Source organism: Tiliqua scincoides, chromosome 2 (genome assembly GCF_035046505.1).
Source record: "Tiliqua scincoides isolate rTilSci1 chromosome 2, rTilSci1.hap2, whole genome shotgun sequence".
In the NCBI taxonomy this organism is placed as follows: Eukaryota; Metazoa; Chordata; class Lepidosauria; order Squamata; family Scincidae; genus Tiliqua; species Tiliqua scincoides.
In genome coordinates, this window is record NC_089822.1 from 115399757 (window position 1) to 115418273 (window position 18517).

An 18517-nucleotide genomic window follows, 5' to 3' on the forward strand; every position below is an offset into this window, starting at 1 on the left:
CAGAGAGAACATTGGGAATAGGGATTCCCTTATGAACAGCTGTGTATTTCATAACCCTATTACTTCCTTGTACTGGCTGCTCTTTCTCCTGCTGTTCATCAACCCTGGCCTGTCACAATGAATCAAAGAATCAATTTACTTCACTACTTCCATGCCTGGAATCATTTATGAGATGTCGCAGGAACCCCTGCGGCAAGTACTGCAATAACAAATGGACCCCCTTTCTCTTCACGTACATTCCCTAATCCCTGCCTTGTTTCTTCTCCATTCTCAGAGCTAAAGAATTCTGGGTCCTGCCTTTCCCCCATTTAAGCTCTGCCAAATAGCCCATCTCATCCAACACTCTGCCTCTGACAGGGGCCAGTCAGATCATGTAAAAGCAAGTCAATGTAATGACAGCCATCCCATGTCCTTAATTCTTATTCCTAGCATTTGGTGATCAGCTATGCCATTGAATCTGAACCCACAGATCCCATTCCTGGCTCTCATAGCCAATTAATAGCCATTGGTAGATCTAGTATTTGTACACTTGTCTATCCTTTCAAAAACCACTTATACTAGTAGCCATTGCCACAGCCAATGTATTCTAAAGTACTTCCACTTTGTGGCAGGGTCTGTGAGAAGACTAAGCTTTTTAAAGTAGCCTGATACTTTTCAACCTCTCCCCCCCCCCAACATTTTTCTGAATTCCACTGCCATCAGAGACAGATGCTGTATGCAGAAGTGGACAGTTTGCCTACAGTTGTCCCTGCAGCAAGGAAAAGGTTTCTCCTGGATACAGGGCTTTTTTTCTAATGGAACGCGGGGGGGGGGGGGCAGAGTTCCAGCACCTTTTTGCAGGGGCCCCTCCTCTTCGGAGGCATTCCAGGAGGGGGGGAGCAAAACAGAGGCATTCGCTGGGTGGGTGCTGGGGGGTGCAGGGTGGGCGGGTGCCTGGCCCCTGCCTGACCGCACAACGACTCCCTCCTGCCCCATCCCCAAGCTCTTGCCTGAGCCCAGCCCACCTCCCCTCCCCCTGCACTCTGCTTCCCCGCGCAGCTTCCAAGCCAGTGGTGGACGCGGGGGACACGCGCAACGTGGAGGAGGACGGACAGCCAGCCAGCCAGCCAGGGAGACAGGCTGAGCACCCACAGAACGCCCAGGTACTGGCTTGGCGGAGGAGGAGGGGAAGGAAGCTGGCTGGTGCAGCCCCGTGCCAATCTGCAGCACGAGCCTAGGCGTGTCTACTCAGAAGTAAGTCTCAGTGTGCTCAATGGGGCTTGCTCCTGGAAAAGGGTGCATAGCCTTGCAGCCTGAGAGCCCAAGCCTATGCATGTCTACTCAGAAGTAAGTTCCATTGTGTTCAATGGGGCTTACTCCCAGGAAAGTGTCATAGCCTTGCAGCCTGAGTAGACAGGCAGAGGAAGGGCTCTGAGGCTGCAGTCCTCTCCACACTTTCCTGGGAGGAAGCCCCATTGACTCTAATGGGACTGACTTCTCAGGAGAGAGGCACAGGATTGGGCCCTGAGGCTGCTATCCTATCCACAGTAAGCCCCATTCACTAAAGTGGACTTCTGAGTAGACATGCATAGGATTGGGCTCTTAGGCTGCAATCCTAGGCATTTTCCTGGGAGTAAGCTCCATTGACTAGAACAAGACTTACTTCAGAGTAGACATACCTAGGATTGGGCTCTTAATCCTGGCAGAGATATATATCTGCACCTGTTTTCACATGCTAAGGGCAGGTGAAAAGGGATTCTACGTGTGTACAATGTGCTGTCCAGCCTTGCCAGAGATCCTCCTCATCCTTCCCCCACAAGCATGCCCTCCGCCAGCCAGCAATGCACAGCAGCTGCTCAGGGCAGCAGAGAACATACAATTGCATGCCAAGCGACTTCTCAAAAACACAGAGTATTCTGATACCTGAATTAAACCATATTTAATCGCTTGTTTGCAAATGTAGCTGTTTCTATGTGTACGTAAGGACCCCTCTCGTGTAAGAATTCCTTTTTTGTTCTTACTCCCACAGTTGCTTAGAGTAATTTTACTACATAGAACTCATGTAAGCCATTTTTCAGAATCCATTCACTGCTTCCTCTCCTCGAAATAGTGCCACACTACATACTACACGGTACTAGTGCACCTGTACAGTATTTTTCCCCATGTGTAGAAAAAGTAGCTCGGGGGAAGGGGATGTGGAGATTGACAGCCCAATCCTATGCATGTCTACTCAGAAGTAAGTTCATCTTTAGGGGGGAAGCACATAAAAAATATTTTATTTCTCCAATTAAAAATGGTTTATAAATAAATAAATAAATAAATAAATAAATAAATGAAAGATTAACAAGTTGTGAGTTCCTGCACTTTTTTTTTTTTTAAACAAAAAAAGCACTGCCTGGATATATCAAGGGGGATTGATCTATCAATGGGAATCTCCTCTCTGCTCTGCAACCTTCTTGCCTTTTGAAGGGCCAGGTCACTGCCAAGCTGTGTGGCCATGCAGCTTGAATCTAAGCCCCACGCGACTTGCAACTCCATGGCTGAACAGGACAGTATTCTGGAAGCTTGACAACCACGCCCATGTAGTCACTGCAGCGCTCCATGTAACCAACAACAACAAAAATAGAAGCATCACTGGTCACCACACAGCCACATTTTGCTATAGGTGATCTGCTGCCCCATTACAGTCTGTGTCAGACCAGGTAGTGTCAGGCTGAACAGTGTTTTGGAGTCCCAGTGGCAGTGGGGCCAAGTACCACCTGTCATGCAGTGAAGTACCACTAGTGGTATTTATTCCACTGGATGAAGCAGTGGCCTCGATCAATGGGAAAATGGGGAAATCTTGGTGGACAGGAAGTGACAGAAGTGGAGGGTGATCATAGTGAGAGGTGAGGAAGAGTCCTGGCTGATTGTGGGTCATCTCTCCTCCATTTCTGCCTTCCTGTAGTATAGACAGGCAGCAAAGAATCTGAGTAGGGGTAACGCCACATACTCTTGTACAATACCTTCTGATGAATAGATAAATATTTGTGTCTATTAGGAGTAAACAGTTATTTGCAGCATTTCTAGTAGTAGAGAGAGAAGGGATGAATATGTGTGAACAGCAAGTGAAGGAGAGGCAGTGGATGGGGACAGGTGAATATTGCTGTTGCTCAACAATGGTGCGCACTTCATGCTGCCAGCCTGGCTCTCCTCTCCCACCACGAACGGACCTCTTGCCCATTGCTACTGTGCACCCAAGGACTGTGATGTAATGGGAGGTGGTGGAAGGAAGCGTGGATGCAGACTGTGGAGGTGGCTGGGTGGCCAGAGTGGAGTGGACCGCTGAGCCCGGGGGGAACAGCGATCATGGAAGCGCGGAGAGGGGCGGACGGGGACGTGGGGGGGGGGATGGAGACGAGCGATGCTCGACGGAGCGAGTGGGGGGACGGGGTGGGGTGCGAGCCGGGGAGGGAGAGGGCTGCGTGGACAGGGCTGGCGGCAGGCAGACTCTCGGAGAGCGTGGCGACGGGCGGGAAGCAGGAGGGAGGCTGAGGCCGGGAGGGGGGCAGAGAGGCAAGCGGCGCCAGGTCCCTGGAGAGCGGGGAGTGGATGAGGGCGGCGGCGCGGGATCACCGCGGACTCGGCGCCCCCTCCCTCCCTCCCCTCCCCTCGCTCCCCCCTCCCCGAAGTCATCCATATTGATGAGGCGCCGCGTCCCCCTCCCGTCCTCCCCGCGCGCGGAGCGAGGGAGTGAGCCGGCGCGGGCGGCAGGCGAGGGCGCATTTCTCGGCGGCGGCGGCGAAGGCGGCCGTCCCGTCCCCCTCCGGGGCGCGCGCTGAGCACCGAGGGGCATCTCGCGGCGCCGGTCCTTCGCTGCCCCCGCCGCCATGCCCCCCGGGGGTTGAATGGGGGCGGTGGTCGGAGGGCGCCCCACGCTCCCTGCCCAGGGCGATGCCGGGGCGGGGGGCCGGGAGGGTGTGCTGCCCGCCCCCACCCGCAGGGCCCCGCTGAGCTGAGCGCAGGGCGCCCGCGGTCCCCCCGCGCATCGCCATGGGATGTAACATGTGCGTGGTGGAGAAGCCCGAGGAGCAGTACAGGGTCATGCTGCAGGTGAGGCGGCTCCGTCTGCGGGCGCGGGAAGACGGGACAATGGAGGCTGGGCGGGGCGGGGGGGAGGCAGCGGGTTGTCCGAGGACAGGGAAGGCGTGGCCGGCCCGGAGAGTGTCCTTCGGCTCTGGGGACGCGGCGCTGAGCCGGGGCGCGAGGGGACTGGGAATCCCCGGGCGGGGCAGAGCGCAGGTTTTGCGGGCGGGAATTCGGCGGTGCTGCAGTGGGGGAGGGGAGCAGGTGCTCGGCGAGGAGAGGTTGCTTAGCAACTGGCCTCCCCTTCCCCAGCACAGTGCCTGGAATGGGGCGGAGGGGCTTCGGGGGGAGCGGCAGCCGAGGTGGGAGGGGCCGGAGGGGGAAAAAGGACTCGGAGCAGACAGGTGCGCAGTGGCGCTCCGTCCCCTCAGCCCCTGTCCGTCCGTCCGTTCTCTGCCTTGTTGTCTGCAGGGCTGTCAGTCCGGCCTCCCCCTCCTGCCGCCTAGGCGCTGCCTCTGGTTGTTGCCCCCTCCCTGAAGGCGCCTTTCCTTCACCTGCTGCGTGGGAAACAAAGGTGGGCTTGGGCGGAGGGTGAAGGCAGGAAGGTAGCTGGCGCTTCAGCAGGCAGGTCCATGCAGCGCTCTCTCATCCAGGTGCCCAGGAACCACCTACATTCTAGACTTCTGGAAGTTCTGCTTCAGGCCTCAGAAGGCTTTCACAGCGGTCCTGTGAGGCTCCGGGAGCTTATCCCAGGGAGGCATGATTTGGGGTGGCACTACAGACCTGTACCCTGGGACGCCACAGGGGTCAGGTCCATAACTGAGTGGTAGAGCTCCTCCTTTGCAAGCAGAAGGCCCTAATCCCCTAGCGTCTTTTGTAGCTGAAACCTTGGGGAGCTGCTGCCAGTCAGTGGTGACAAAGGACCAATGGTCTGTCGGCAGCTTTGTAAGGTCAAGTACACACTTGAAAGCATCGTGGGGACACGTGCATGTTTTGTACCACATGTACCACACTGCCATGTGGACGTAACATGTACTCGTTTTGCTTTCTGTACAGTGTGTATCTCAGTCTAGGTGACCTCTGTTAAACTTACATTGTACACTTACAAATGCAGCCTTTGAGAAATGGTCCTCATATGAAGATCTGTTCCATTCTGGACAAAACCTCTTAAAGGCAGGTTGGAAGTGGTCCTGGCATTGCTAAGGCAAGAAAACATCTGGAAGGAGGCTGTGTCTGGCCTTTGAAATGGCAGCAAGGACCCACCCACAATGTGAGGCGCAATCTTTGCAGTCATCACTCTTCTCCCCCCCCTTGTCTTAACAGATGCAGGTAGATTACAATACATATTCTCTTCAAATCTGTTCTCACAAGAGAACCTTGTTGTGTTGGTCATGAATTGGAAGTGACTATATAAACTTCTGAGATGGCTTTCAAAGGTTACTGTTCTTTTGTTATTTATCTTCACCTCTAATAAAAGCTAGTGAAGTGCCCATCACTAAAGAAGGTGAATGGGAGTGCCTGTGGATTGTCAGGCAAGATAAACAAACACAAACAAAGAGAATCTTACTGAAATCTCACTTCTCCCCATTCATTCACTTTCAGGCTGGGTTTCCAATGTGCTAGGGACACATCTGAAGAACTTGGTCTGACTTTGGTTTTGTCCCATTGCATTGTCCCATTCCGGTTGTTGGTCATGCTGGAAAGTAACCAAGGGAACTAAGCTTTTACATATATGATTCTGCACTGTTTGGGGTAATGTGCTTATTTTTCCCCCATGCTCAGCTATGAGTATACTTCTTGACACCTTCATCAATAATATGATTAAATAATTCATCAATAATTGAACACAAAATGCTTATTTTTGGACATAGGGATCCAGATTTAAAGTTCTGCCTTGATAAATGTAAGACCTTTGTTGATTCACATTTTCTTGTTTTTAATGCAAGTTGAAATTCTTTGAATCCAAATTGGCTTCAGTTGCTAGAGAGCTTACAAATTGAATTCCATGAAAAGGGAACCAACACACAAAAGTAGAAATGTACTGGCTGGGCAAATCTCTACTTCATTAAACAAGCAAATTATAGTAGGAAAGACATCTCTTGTTTTCTGTTCTGGCTTGGACATAAGTGGATGACCAGAGACAAGGAATGAGGTTCATAAAGATCCAAGTAATAAATACAGTTGCATTAAATTGTAAATAAATAATGGTCTGATCATAAAGTCTGTTTCACACATTACAATTTTAATGTGTATACTGTGCCTGTGGTACTAGAGGACAGTAATGGCGCAGCTTCTCAAAGACATGCTTTTTATTACATATGAACTCATATTCACATATCACCAATTAATGGTCAAGGATATAGCTAAGAATTTCATATGAAATATTCTTGTTATGATGTTATTGTTATTAATATTCTTAATTTCAAGTGGCATCTGCTAATTTTCATTACTCATTTTCTGCTATGATGCATGTGACTGAAACAGTGACATAATGTTGTTATTTCATGCAATACTTTAAAGAAAATTTGCAAAATATTTTGCAGTCTTTTATTTCTACTCGTACTATGCAAGGGAAATGACTGTTCCTATTTTACAAGTGACTAAGAAAGGCTGTGGGATTGCAACTTGCTTATTGCAGGATGAAGCTGAAACCTAGATTGTCCAGGTTCGTGCCTACTTTTTAGTCCATGCTATCTGACACCAGATAACAGACTTCTTATTTTGACCCCTGGGTTTGGCAATTGTTCCTGAAAAGCTTGTTCCTAAATGTCATTTGTTCCCAAAGTGTAAAGGAGGGGCATGCAAGTAGTTGCTAAGAGTGGTATGTAAATTCTTCTCTGGATCTTCCAGTCAACCTGGTGCTGGCTTGTCAGTTATGCGTGTTGATCACCAGCAGCATCAAGAGTGGAATTTAGCATATATAATTCAGCAATCGGAGATCAAACACCACATAGAATGATAGAAACATTATCACCTTACATGCAATGTTTTTCAGTGGTCTGTTCATTAACAGTTATGAGCTGTCACATTAAGAGCATTCTCAAACAGTTCTCTAGTTATGAGAAGCCAAGGAATGTACCAACATGTGTGAATGGACTCCCTAGGTTTCATTTGCCTTTAAGGGGTTGATGAAATGGAGTTTTGATTTGTTCTAGCCTCCTCCAAATCATGATTCTCTCCAGACTGCTGCCTTCATGCCCTGTTTTGGGTGTTTTCAAACAACCTGAAACAGAATGCTGGACTTGGTGGGTTCTTTGACTCTGATCTAGTGAAACAGTTCTGACATTATTGAAGCTAATGCCACAAAGGCTTAAACAAGTCGTCGTCCCCCCAATTTGGGGAGGCTTGCTAGGACTAATTTTGAGTACCTGTGATTATGGAAGTTGCTGCTGTCCTGTAAATTAATGCTTATAAATATGTGGCTGGTGGTTTATTTCCTAAGGAGGACATAAATTCTGGTACTTGTGGCTTAGAATGTAAAAGTCTGGATCCAGTATTTACTCTTTTATGCATGGTATTCAGAATAACTCTCCAGAGATGTTGCAAAAGAGATATTATCAAGAAATTGTCTGTTGCATTAAGTGTCTGAGAAATTCAGTTGGATCATGAATATGTGGATCAGCACAAACATAACTGTAAAAGTACACACTGTTTAGGTCAGACACAAATTTGGCTACATACATATAAACACACACATACACACACCCCAAGTACACAAGCAATGCCAGTCACAAAGCTGCATGGGCAAAAAGGCACAGCACGCTCACAGCAGCACCACCCATAGTAGTCACACACAAACTCATTGCCATGCATATCTGCAAAGTCTTATGGTACTAACATTTCAAAGGTCCTACTCACATACAAGATTATATGTAAATTCACAATTGCAATTGACAACACATGTATCTGCACCATTCTCACTTGCTGTTCTGCCTGCTGCAGTGGGACTGATCTGTGCATTCTAACACCAATGCCTGGCTAGTTGCTGTTGCAAAAATGGGAGGGAGGCTTTGGGTAAATAATACAGTCTAGGAAGAACCCAAGTCACTGAATGTGTGTCATTGAAATGGAGGCGAAAGGGATCTCTAGAGTGTTTGCAGATTAGGGATTTGGAGAGGAGTGGACAGTTGCTGGGGAAAACAATTTGAACAAAAGAGACACACAAAGGAAAACTGTGGGGAACCATCTGCAGAAGGCCTGAGGCTAGATCTCATTCCAAACCCGCCTGTAGGAATGTGATTAGCATTTGTTATAAATTCCTGCAGGGCCTTCTCAAAGCAGAGAACATGCTCCTCATTCCCATCCACAGCCCCTCCCCAACCCACCAACAGAGGGTCTACCTTTCAGTTTTTACCAATGCAGCCTCATTTCTCCACCCTCTAGCTCCCTGATATCCAGTCCTTTTCTTCTCCAACACACAGCTCTCCCCACCTCAGCTCTGGGGGATTTCCCCTTAACAGCCCTCAATTTAAACAGGTAGTCAATCTAGAATTTTGGATGCTGTCCCCACCCTACCAGCTGTTCTTAGAAACAGAAAAGGAGATGGAAATGAATGTTGCTCCTCATTTCTGGATTTAAAGGGGAGGCAGTGGGGAGATTTTTCTCTGCTTTTGATACCCTTTCCCCATATTTTCCTTCTCCCCAGCTGCAGAAGCCTGTATCAATCACTCTTGTTTCCATGGTAACTGCAGCTGCAGTGATGGGGAGAGGGGGGGGAGAGAGGGAGAGAGACAGGGCTGTTCAGTAAAAGGCAACACAGCACATAGAAACACTTTGCACACCGTAGGAAGAGTGCACTGCAGAATGATACATGCACAGGTGCGTCAACCATGACGTACAATGAAGCAGTTTTGTAGATTCCCTTAATAACTGCACAATGTGTTGAATTGTCTGTGCATGTGAGAGAAAAAGGATTTATGCACAGGAATGGATGTGTCATTGTGAGCCGTTTGCAAAACAGAATGGGCCATATTATCGTACATGTACAAGGAAGTTGGCAGATCATATTAGAGACAGAGCTTGAAGGCTATTTCTAATTATGAATAAGCTGAATGACATTCTCCTCCTTAGCTTAGTATCCACAAAGTAGAAGTAATAAAGTAGGGCTGAAATAAATGTTTAAAAACACAAGAAAAGCCCTGCTGAATCAGGCCAAAGGCCTATCTATTCTATTATCCTGTTTCCCACAGTGGCTCATTAGCTGTCTCTGGGAACCCCACAAGCAGAAAGGGTGTTCCTTTTCTGCAACTGGTATTCAGAAGCATATTGCTACTGAACCTGGAAGTAGTGCAGAGCCATTATGACTAGCCATTGCTAGATCAGTCCTCTAGGAATTTGTTCAATCTCCTTTTACAGCCATCCAAGTTAGTAACCATCACCATATCTTGTGGTCATGAATTTCAGATTAAGGGTGGTGGAATCTCGACCCAAGAGGAAGAGGAGGAGGAAGGTGGTTGTTGTTGGGAATTCCCTGCGATGGGGTGTCAAAGCTGCTGTGTGCCAGCCTGCCCCACTTGTTCATGAGGTGTGCTGTCTCCCTGGTGCCAGGATCCAGGATATGACAGAGAATTTGCCAAGTCTGATCAAACCTTGATAGCTAAACCTTGATAGCTATCCCTTTTTGCAAATCCATGTAGGTACAATTGATACTGCTCAGCGCAGCTATGAACAGACAATTTCAGACTTTGAGGCTCTGGGCAGGAGAGTGAAAAACCTGGCGGCCCAAGAGTTATCTGTTCTCCCAGTAACAGGCAGAGGAAGAGAATACTTCAAGTGAACGACTGGCTACGTTGATGGTGTCATTGAAAAGGATTTGGTTCTGGGACCATGAACTAAGCTTCATGGATATGGGGCTACTGGCGCAAGATGGACTGCATCTCACGAGGAGGGGGAAGAATGTTTTCAGTTGAAGCATGGCGAACCTGATCAGGAGGGCTTTAAACTGAATGAGGAGGGGGTTGAAGACATCAACCAGAAGCTTGCTTACACAGTTAAGTGCTCCAGATGGGAACCCTTGGGATACCTCTGTAACTAGGGAATATTTGGAGAGGCCTAACCTAACTAAAGAAGGGTAAAGGACATTGAGTCGCAACCTGCAGGGTTTACGCTGCACATATATGAATGCACAGAGCATGGGAAATAAACAAAATGAGCTTGAACTTCTAGCAAGTGAAGGGAAAATTGACTTGCTAGGAATAACAGAAACCTGGTGGGATGATTCCCATAACTGGAATGCAGAAATGGAAGGCTATCAGTTGTTAAGGAAGAACAGATGTGGAAAAAAGGGAGGTAGAGTGGCATTATATTCAAAAATGTATACACCTGCTAGGAAGTCCAACAAAATGGTCCAGGTAAAGAGAATCTGGGTGAAAGTTAGGGGAAAAAGCAACTGTGATGGGTGTCTATTATAGACCACCAGGCCAAGGGGAGGAAGTGGACAACATTTTCTTGAAACAACTGGCAGACAAGGAAGGAAACGAGGTCGTTGTAATGGGGAATTTTAACTATCTGAACATCTGTTGGGAGACTAATTCAGCCAAGCATGTCAGCTCCAATAAATTCCTTTTGTGCCTGGAGGATAACTTCATTTTCCAGAAAGTGGATGAAGGAATGAGGGGAGGGGCCATCCTTGACCTGATCTTAACTAATAAGGAGGAATTGGTGGAAGAGGTCAAAGTAGTAGGAACCCTAGGAGAAAGTGATCACGAACTGCTGGCATTCTCAATCTTATGGGAAACAAAAGGAGCATGCAGTGAGACCTGTGCATTGATTTCAGGAAGGCTGATCTTAACAAGCTCAGAGAATGGATAGGTGGAATCCTATGGGTTGATGAACTAATGGGAAAAGGGGCTCAAGATTGGGAGCTCTTTAAGAAGCAGCTTCCATAGGCTCAGTCAGAAACAATTCCTATGAAAAAGAAAAGAGAAAGACACCTCAAAAAACCAGGATGGCTCAACAAGCAACTCAGAGGCAAGTTGAAGATTTAAAAAGACATGTATAGGAAATGGAAGGTGGGACAGATGACCAGGGAGGAGTAGTCAGATAGCCCAGTCTTGCAGGGTGAGGGTCAGGAAAGCTAAAGCTCCGTATGAGCTAAGGCTGGCTAGGGATATCAAGAATAACAAGAAGAGTTTTTTTTTTTAAGATATACCCAAAGAAAGAGGGAGAGAAATGAGGGGGTGGGATTGCTCCTGGACAAGGACGGTCAATTAGTGACTAGAAACCAACAGAAGGTGGAACTGCTCAACTCCAACTTTGTGTGCATCTTCTCTCAGGAGGAGGATTGTACAAATATGGGTGCTGGGTCCTTGGCTGATGGGGGATATGCTTACATCCCCGAAGAGGTAATGAAAACCTGAACGGCACAGGACTGCAGTTTAGGTTTGATAGGGAACTAGTTAAAAAACCACTTACTTGGCCTAAATTTATTTAAGTCATTTGGACCAGATGAACTTCATCCTAGAGTACTAAAGGAACTTGTGGATGTACCTACAGAGCCTCTGTCAACTGAAAAATCCTGGAGAGTGGGGGAGGTGCCACTAGACTGGAAGTGGGCTAATGTGGTCCCAATCTTTAAAAAGGGGAAAAAAGAAGACCCAGGAAATTACAGACCTGTCAGTCTGACTTCAGTACTAGGGAAGATATTAGAACAAATCATAAAACACACAGCTTGCACACATCTAGACAACAACTCAGTGATCAGTAGAACCCAACGTAGATTTGTCAAATCTTGCCAGGCAAATCTCATCTCCTTTTTTGATTGGGTTACTAGCTTACTGGACTGTGGGAATGTGGTAGATATATCTTGACTTCAGTAAAGCATCTGACAAGGTCCCACATGACATCTTAATCAGCAAGTTGGTAAAATATGCATTTGATGATACAATCATTAGATGGATTCGCAACTACACAGATGGTGTTTGTCAATGGTTTCGAGTCAACCTGGAGGGCAGTTTTGAGTGGGGTTCCCCAGGGCTCTGTCCCCATATTCTCTTTAATATCTTCATCAGTGACTTGGATGAGGGGATACAAGGGAGCCTCATGAAATTTGCAGATGACACCAAACTGGGAGGAGTAGCAAACACAATAGAAGACAGTAGAAGCCTTCAGGAAGACCTTGACAAAATGGAATACTGGGCTGACATGAATAAGATGAAGTTCAACAGGGATAAATGCAAAGTTCTGCACGTGGGCAAAAACAACCAAAGATGTAGGTATAAAATGGGAGATACATGACTTGGCAGCACTACATGTGAGTGGGATCTTGGAGTTGCGGTGGATCACAGGATGAACATGATTCAGCAGTGTGATGCAGCTGCAAAAAAGGCGAATGCAATTTTAGCCTGCATTAGCAGAACCATCGCTTCCAAGTCATGAGAAGTTGTGGTTCCACTTTACTCTGCACTGGTTAGACCCCACCTGGAGTACTGTGTCCAATTTTGGGCACCCCACTTTAAGAAAGATGCAGCCAAATTGGAGCAGGTGCAAAGGAGAGCAACGAGGATGAGGACAAGCCCTAGGAGGAAAGGTGGCAGGAACTTGGCATGTTCAGCCTGGAGAAGAGAAGGCTGAGAGGAGATATGAGAGCTCCCTTCAAATACCTTAAGGACTGTCATATAGAAGAAGGGAATAATTTATTCTCAACTGTCTCGGAAAGCAGAACTAGAACGAATGAATACAAACTACAAGAGAGGAGATTTCGATTAGACATCAGGAAAAAAATTCCTGACGGTCAGGGCGGTTCGGCAGTGGAACAGACTGCCAAGAGAGGTGGTGGACTCTCCCTCCCTAGAGATATTCAAGCAGAGGCTCTACAAGCACCTGTTGGAGATGCTCTAAGACAGGGGTGCTCACACTTTTTTGGCTCGAGAGCTACTTTGAAACCCAGCAAGGCCTGGAGATCTACCAGAGTTTTTTTACAATGTTCGCACCATCATAACATTTAACATTTATGTGTACAATGTATGTTGGTGTACCTTGCATAACCACATGAGCCAATATTGCACAACACAACATAATTAACTATAAACATTTTTTGTAATTACTTGAGTTTACTTTGATGACTTGCACTGAAGTGAATCAGCCAAGGATGCATAGTCCGGACAGTAGCTGCTGACAGCCAGCCTCAAGCACACTTCCAAATGTTCATCAGTCATGGTGGAACGGTACTTGGACTTAATGATCTTCATGTAGGAAAAGGCTGACTCACATAAATAAGTGGAGCCCTTCCTGCCTCAGGTGCTCTTATATCCCTGAGGGCCCTATTGCCTTCAAGTGGCTGCAGCTGTGCAGCACACTCTGCTGGATGCCCAGGCCTTACCCTTAAAGGGGCCACTGCTGACACCACATCTACCTCCTCACCAGATCTTCCTGGAATTATCCTGGATCTTCCTGGAATTCTGAAATCACCAGATTCCAATACAAGTGTGGGGGGGGGGGAGCAGATCTCTATACAGACCAGTGCAAAAACAGGGGAAAGGTGTGGGGGAGGGAAGATCTCTATATAGACATCACAGCAAGACCAGTGCAAAACCCCTTGCACACAGAACCAACAGATGGAAGTGGGGGGGGGGGCAGATCTCCATACATACCAGTGCAAAAACAGGGGAAAGGTGTGGGGGAAGGAAGATCTCTATATAGACATCACAGCAAGACCAGTGCAAAACCCCTTGCACACAGAACCAACAGATGAAAGTTGGGGGGGGCAGATCTCGGGGGAATGTAAGTCAGCCCCAGTAGAGTTAACGGGGCTCACTCCCAGGGATGCGTGGTCAGGAGAGAAGCCTGCCAGCGGCTCCTCTCCAGATCTACTCACGTGTGAGCCCCAGTAGACTCAACGGGGCTCACTCCCAGGGATGCGTGGACAGGAGCTCACTCCCAGGGAGTGTCACTTCCAGGGTGGGGCTCACTCCCAGGGATGCGTGGATGGGAGAGAAGCCTGAGATTGACTCATTTTGCCTCACGATCGACCGTTGGATCACGATCGATGTATTGAGCACCCCTGCTCTAAGAGGATTTCCTGCCTAAGGCACAGCATTGGACTAGATGACCTATTAGGCCCTTCCAACTCTATGATTCTATGAAGGCTCAAGGGTGGGTGGGGAGGAGGTGAGAGGGAGGCATTCTGGGACTGGGGGAGGGCAGGCAGGGAGCGGGAAGGGGGGATGGGCTCTAGCCGTTATGCCGCATCCTAGCCCCCATACCAGAGCAGCACAGAGTCGCTTCCAGTCGGTCTGCTCTCCATGAACTTGTGCTACCTCCTGAGATGTCGAACATCTGAAGAGACCCTAAGGGGCTGCAGTGGCTTACCTGGGGGTAAGGGGAAAAGTTTCCCCTTACCTTTGACTGAGCCACTTTGCAGCCCTATCTTGTGCTGCATACAGTGCAAGCCTCCTAGCTTGCCTGTTCCAGCGCAAGATAGGATTGCACTGCACACTACACAATCATTTGCCCTAGAATAACAACACTTTACTCTCAGCCTCTAATTTGCTTATAATTTACTTATAATGTTCAACAGAAACTAGGTAAAAGACAGGTAGAACTCTGGACTCTTCTTTTTTCAGTGATCATGCAAACAAAGGGTGGCATATAGAATTTTCTGTAGTCACAGTTGACTGATAAATGATCCAAGATAGCAGAGAAATAGCTGAAAAGCAGTCTGGAATTCTCTGTGTGTAAATGAATTTTCTGCCTCAGGGGCTAATAATCCTGTAATACAACCTATAAAACCATGCCTAAATATGTAAATAATTGCCTTATCTCATTTTGCCTCCAAAGCAATAATGACTTTTTTTTTTAATGCAATTTTTATCTTGTGACAACAACATGCTTTGAACTCTCCATAAACCCATCTGGGTTCACATGTTTGGGAGACAGATCAAACTAGGAACGCTCTAAATCAGTTGTTCCCGAACTCTTTAAGAGTACCCTTTCTGTACTCTTCTGGACTGCCTATGTGGATTTGAGGCTGTAGAGGACTATTTTGCAATGAATCCAATCCTTCCTGGAGAATAGCTTTCAGAAGGTACTGCTTGGAGGGAGAAGGATGACTGCTGCTTGATACCAAGGTCTTTTGCCAACAAAGTTGTGCAGGATTCTTCTTGTCCCCCAAACTATTTAACATCTAAATCAAATTGTTGGAGGAGATGTCTTTATAGGAGATAATCATTATTATACACAATTGTATACACAATTCTATCTCTGTTTTCCACTATATTCTAGAGAGGCTACTGAGTTCCTGAACAAGTAATGAACTCATTAATGTACTGGATATGGGCTAACAAACTGCAGCTTAATTCAGACATATTTGCTTCTGGTTAGTAGAACTTTTGATTCTGGGCTAAAGATGTAAGTCATTTTTGGATGTACAGGTGGAGCCTATTTATCCATGTTAGTTCCGTTCCGTGACTTGGCGCGATTAACAAAAAACGTGTTGTGCTAAATTCCATAGAGTTACACAAATATACTGCAGCCTGACACTTCCGAATGGAAGGAAACTAAGGCAGCTGTTCTCAATCCCCTCCGCTCCAATCAGTACTCCTGTTTCCAGCTGTCCTGCTTCTTTCATAGTTGGAATGGTGAGCTTGCTTGGGAAGCCTGTGTGTCCTCTGTGTCCCAGGAGGCCTCCCAACAGTGCTGCAGTTTCTCCTCTTCCTCTTTGCTGTTGCTGCCCCTGCAGCCCTCCCTAGCCACCGCCATCATGGAAGTTCCTCTGCCCCAGAACATTCTGGGACATGTAGTCCAGCTCTCTGCTCACCCTCACCTGTCTCTCCAAGGCTTCCCAAGGCTTGCTTGGGAAGGCTTGCTGGAGTAGGAGAGCCTGCATCAGGGGGGGGGGCAGGAATTCAGCAAACACTCCCTGGGTTTTTTAAAGCAATCTCCTCTCCTCCCCCTCCTGCCTCCCCATCCTGAGCCCTCCCTGTTGCCAGCTGCCCAGCTTCTTTCATAGTTGGAATGCTGAACTTTTAAGAGTCTAGCCCTGTCTACTCAGAAGTAAGCCCCATTCCATTCGATGGGGCTTACTCCCAGGAAAGTGTGGAGAGGATCGTAGGCTAAATCTCATGCTTTGCTTGGTGGGAAGGCTTGCTTGTGTCGTGATTGCCTGCACCATGGTGGAGGGGGGAATTCGGCAAACACTCCCTGGGTTTTTTTAAGCAATCCCCTCTGTTGCTACCGCACCTGCCCCTGTGTGTGTGTGAGTGAGAGAGAGAGAGCTCCACCCCGATGTTCTGGTTACACAGGGTTTTCCACCCCCCCCTCTTCAGCTCAGGGGCTCCAGGAATGTTACTGTTCCTTCTCAAGGGGAACCTCTTCCATGGCTCCAGGGCTATTCCCTGCCTGGTTGAGGCTTTTTGCAGTGTTTTGGGCTGCCTCTATCAGATGCCAGCGCAGGGAAAAGGAGGCAAAGGTGTGTGTGACTTTCAGTGTCCCCCACCCCATTGTGTTGAGACAAATCTGCAGATAAAAAATCCTTGGATAAATAGGCTGCAACTGTAGTTGCATTCCCACTGAGGAATGCAGTTCTGTAGGCTTGGAGAATTCTGGTCCCAGCTTTGCTGGTGGTTAGGTTATAGGTGCCAGGGCCTCTGAAAGGAATTGTATCAGGGGGTACAACATTTGTTTTGGTTCCCTTCCCTTCTCCCATTGGATCATAATGTCTTCAAATTACAATATATAAAATTACGCAGAATGCTACTCAGAATGGGAATGCTAGTCTCCACACAACATATGCAAACATTTGCTGATATCCCAGGACATTTCAGACTCCCCTCCTTTGGCTCCAAGGCCTCCTTTTTGACACTAAGCTCAGGAACGATGTACCCATGCACCTCCTTCTCATGGGTTCTGGGGAGATTGGAAAATGTAAGATCCCAGGAAATTTTCAGGCCCTCTCCTATGGCTCCTTGTCCTGGGTATAATTTACCTTCAGCACCCCACTCTCTGGCCCTGGTAGGCCCTGGAAGCTGCCATGACCAGGAATGCATTTGCACCCAATACCAATTACTGGGAGAAGAAGAAACATTGGAGGAAAGATGTTGCCTTCCTCTACTGCTTGTGAGCTTTCTAAAGGCATCAGACTCGTCATTTGAAAACCAAATGCTGAAGCAGGTGGATCATTGGTCTGATCCAGCAAAATGATGCAGCACTGTCCCTTGTTATTCTGTCACTTGGCTGCTGTGGGGACTCAGGCAGGACATGATAATTGATTCCAGATTTGAGTCAAAGTTTTCTTGCTTTTTTTTTTAACCTCAATAGACCTTCTCTAGCTGCCTCAGCTACTAAAGCCAGATTTGATGGCAGAATTTTCTTACCTTTTCTCTCTCAATATTCCAGCATCCATCAGTCATGCACCCTCAGCTTTCTGCTTTTACCAGGGCTTAGCTCTAATTTGACACCAGAATAGAGAATGTGTGACCTGTAAGTATGCCACAAGAGTCAGAAAATAATTGTGGCACGGGAAATAAACTCTATAAATTCCTTGTTTTGGTTAACTGGAGCTGTTAACTCAGCAATCGTGAGCAAATGAGTTATTTCATTACTAGAAGAATGATCCATTACACTCACAGAAATGACAGAAGGAAAAGTGACAACCCTAGGTGAGAGTGGACAGAGAGATGCTCTTTACACTCTCACATAACACCAGAACCAGGGGACATCCACTAAAATTGAATGTTGGGAGAGTTAGAACAAAGAAAATATTTCTTTTGGTTGGTCTGTGGAACTCCTTACCCCAGGATGTGGTGATGGCGTCTGGCCTGGACGTCATTAAAAGGGGATTGGACAAGTTTCTGGAGGAAAAATCTATTACGGGTTACAAGCCATGGTGTGTATGTGCAACCTCCTGATTTTAGAAATGGGCTTTGTCAGAATGCCAGATGCAAGGGAGGGAACCAGGATGCAGGTCTCTTGTTATCTGGTGTGCGGCCTGGGGCATTTGGTGGGCCGCTGTGAGATACAAGAAGCTGGACTAGATGGGCCTATGGCCTGATCCAGTGGGGCTGTTCTTATGTTCTTATGAGTAGTAGTTGTCGTGGTTTTTGTTTTGTTCCCCCCCCCCCCAAGCAGGGCACCTATGCCTTCAAGAATAGGATGAAGGCAAAAATTCAACAAATGTAACATTTCTGGCATTGGGTATATAGAGCTAGACATCCAAGAGGAAAAGAAAGCTCTACAGGGTTGAGCAGTGAGGTGGCTAAGTTTGCAGACGACACCAAACTTTTCCGAGTGGTGAAGACCAGAAGTGATTGTGAGGAGCTCCAGAAAGATCTCTCCAAACTGGCAGAATGGGCAGCAAAATGGCAGATGCGCTTCAATGTCAGTAAGTGTAAAGTCATGCACATTGGGGCAAAAAATCAAAACTTTAGATATAGGCTGATGGGTTCTGTGCTGTCAGTGACAGATCAGGAGAGAGATCTTGGGGTGGTGGTGGACAGGTCGATGAAAGTGTCAACCCAATGTGCGGTGGCAGTGAAGA

General features: G+C 47.5%; 1 protein-coding gene across 2 annotated transcripts in view; it reads left to right on the forward strand.

Annotated features, from left to right (window-relative positions):
• The first annotated feature begins 4011 nt into the window (after positions 1-4011).
• PDZD4 (PDZ domain containing 4) overlaps positions 4012-18517 on the forward strand; it is a 34247-nt gene continuing 19741 nt past the window's right edge. For both annotated transcript variants that reach the window (XM_066616112.1, XM_066616113.1), the window contains exon 1: positions 4012-4071. In XM_066616112.1, the coding sequence (XP_066472209.1) occupies positions 4012-4071 (60 nt within the window). The remainder of the gene's footprint in view (positions 4072-18517) is intronic.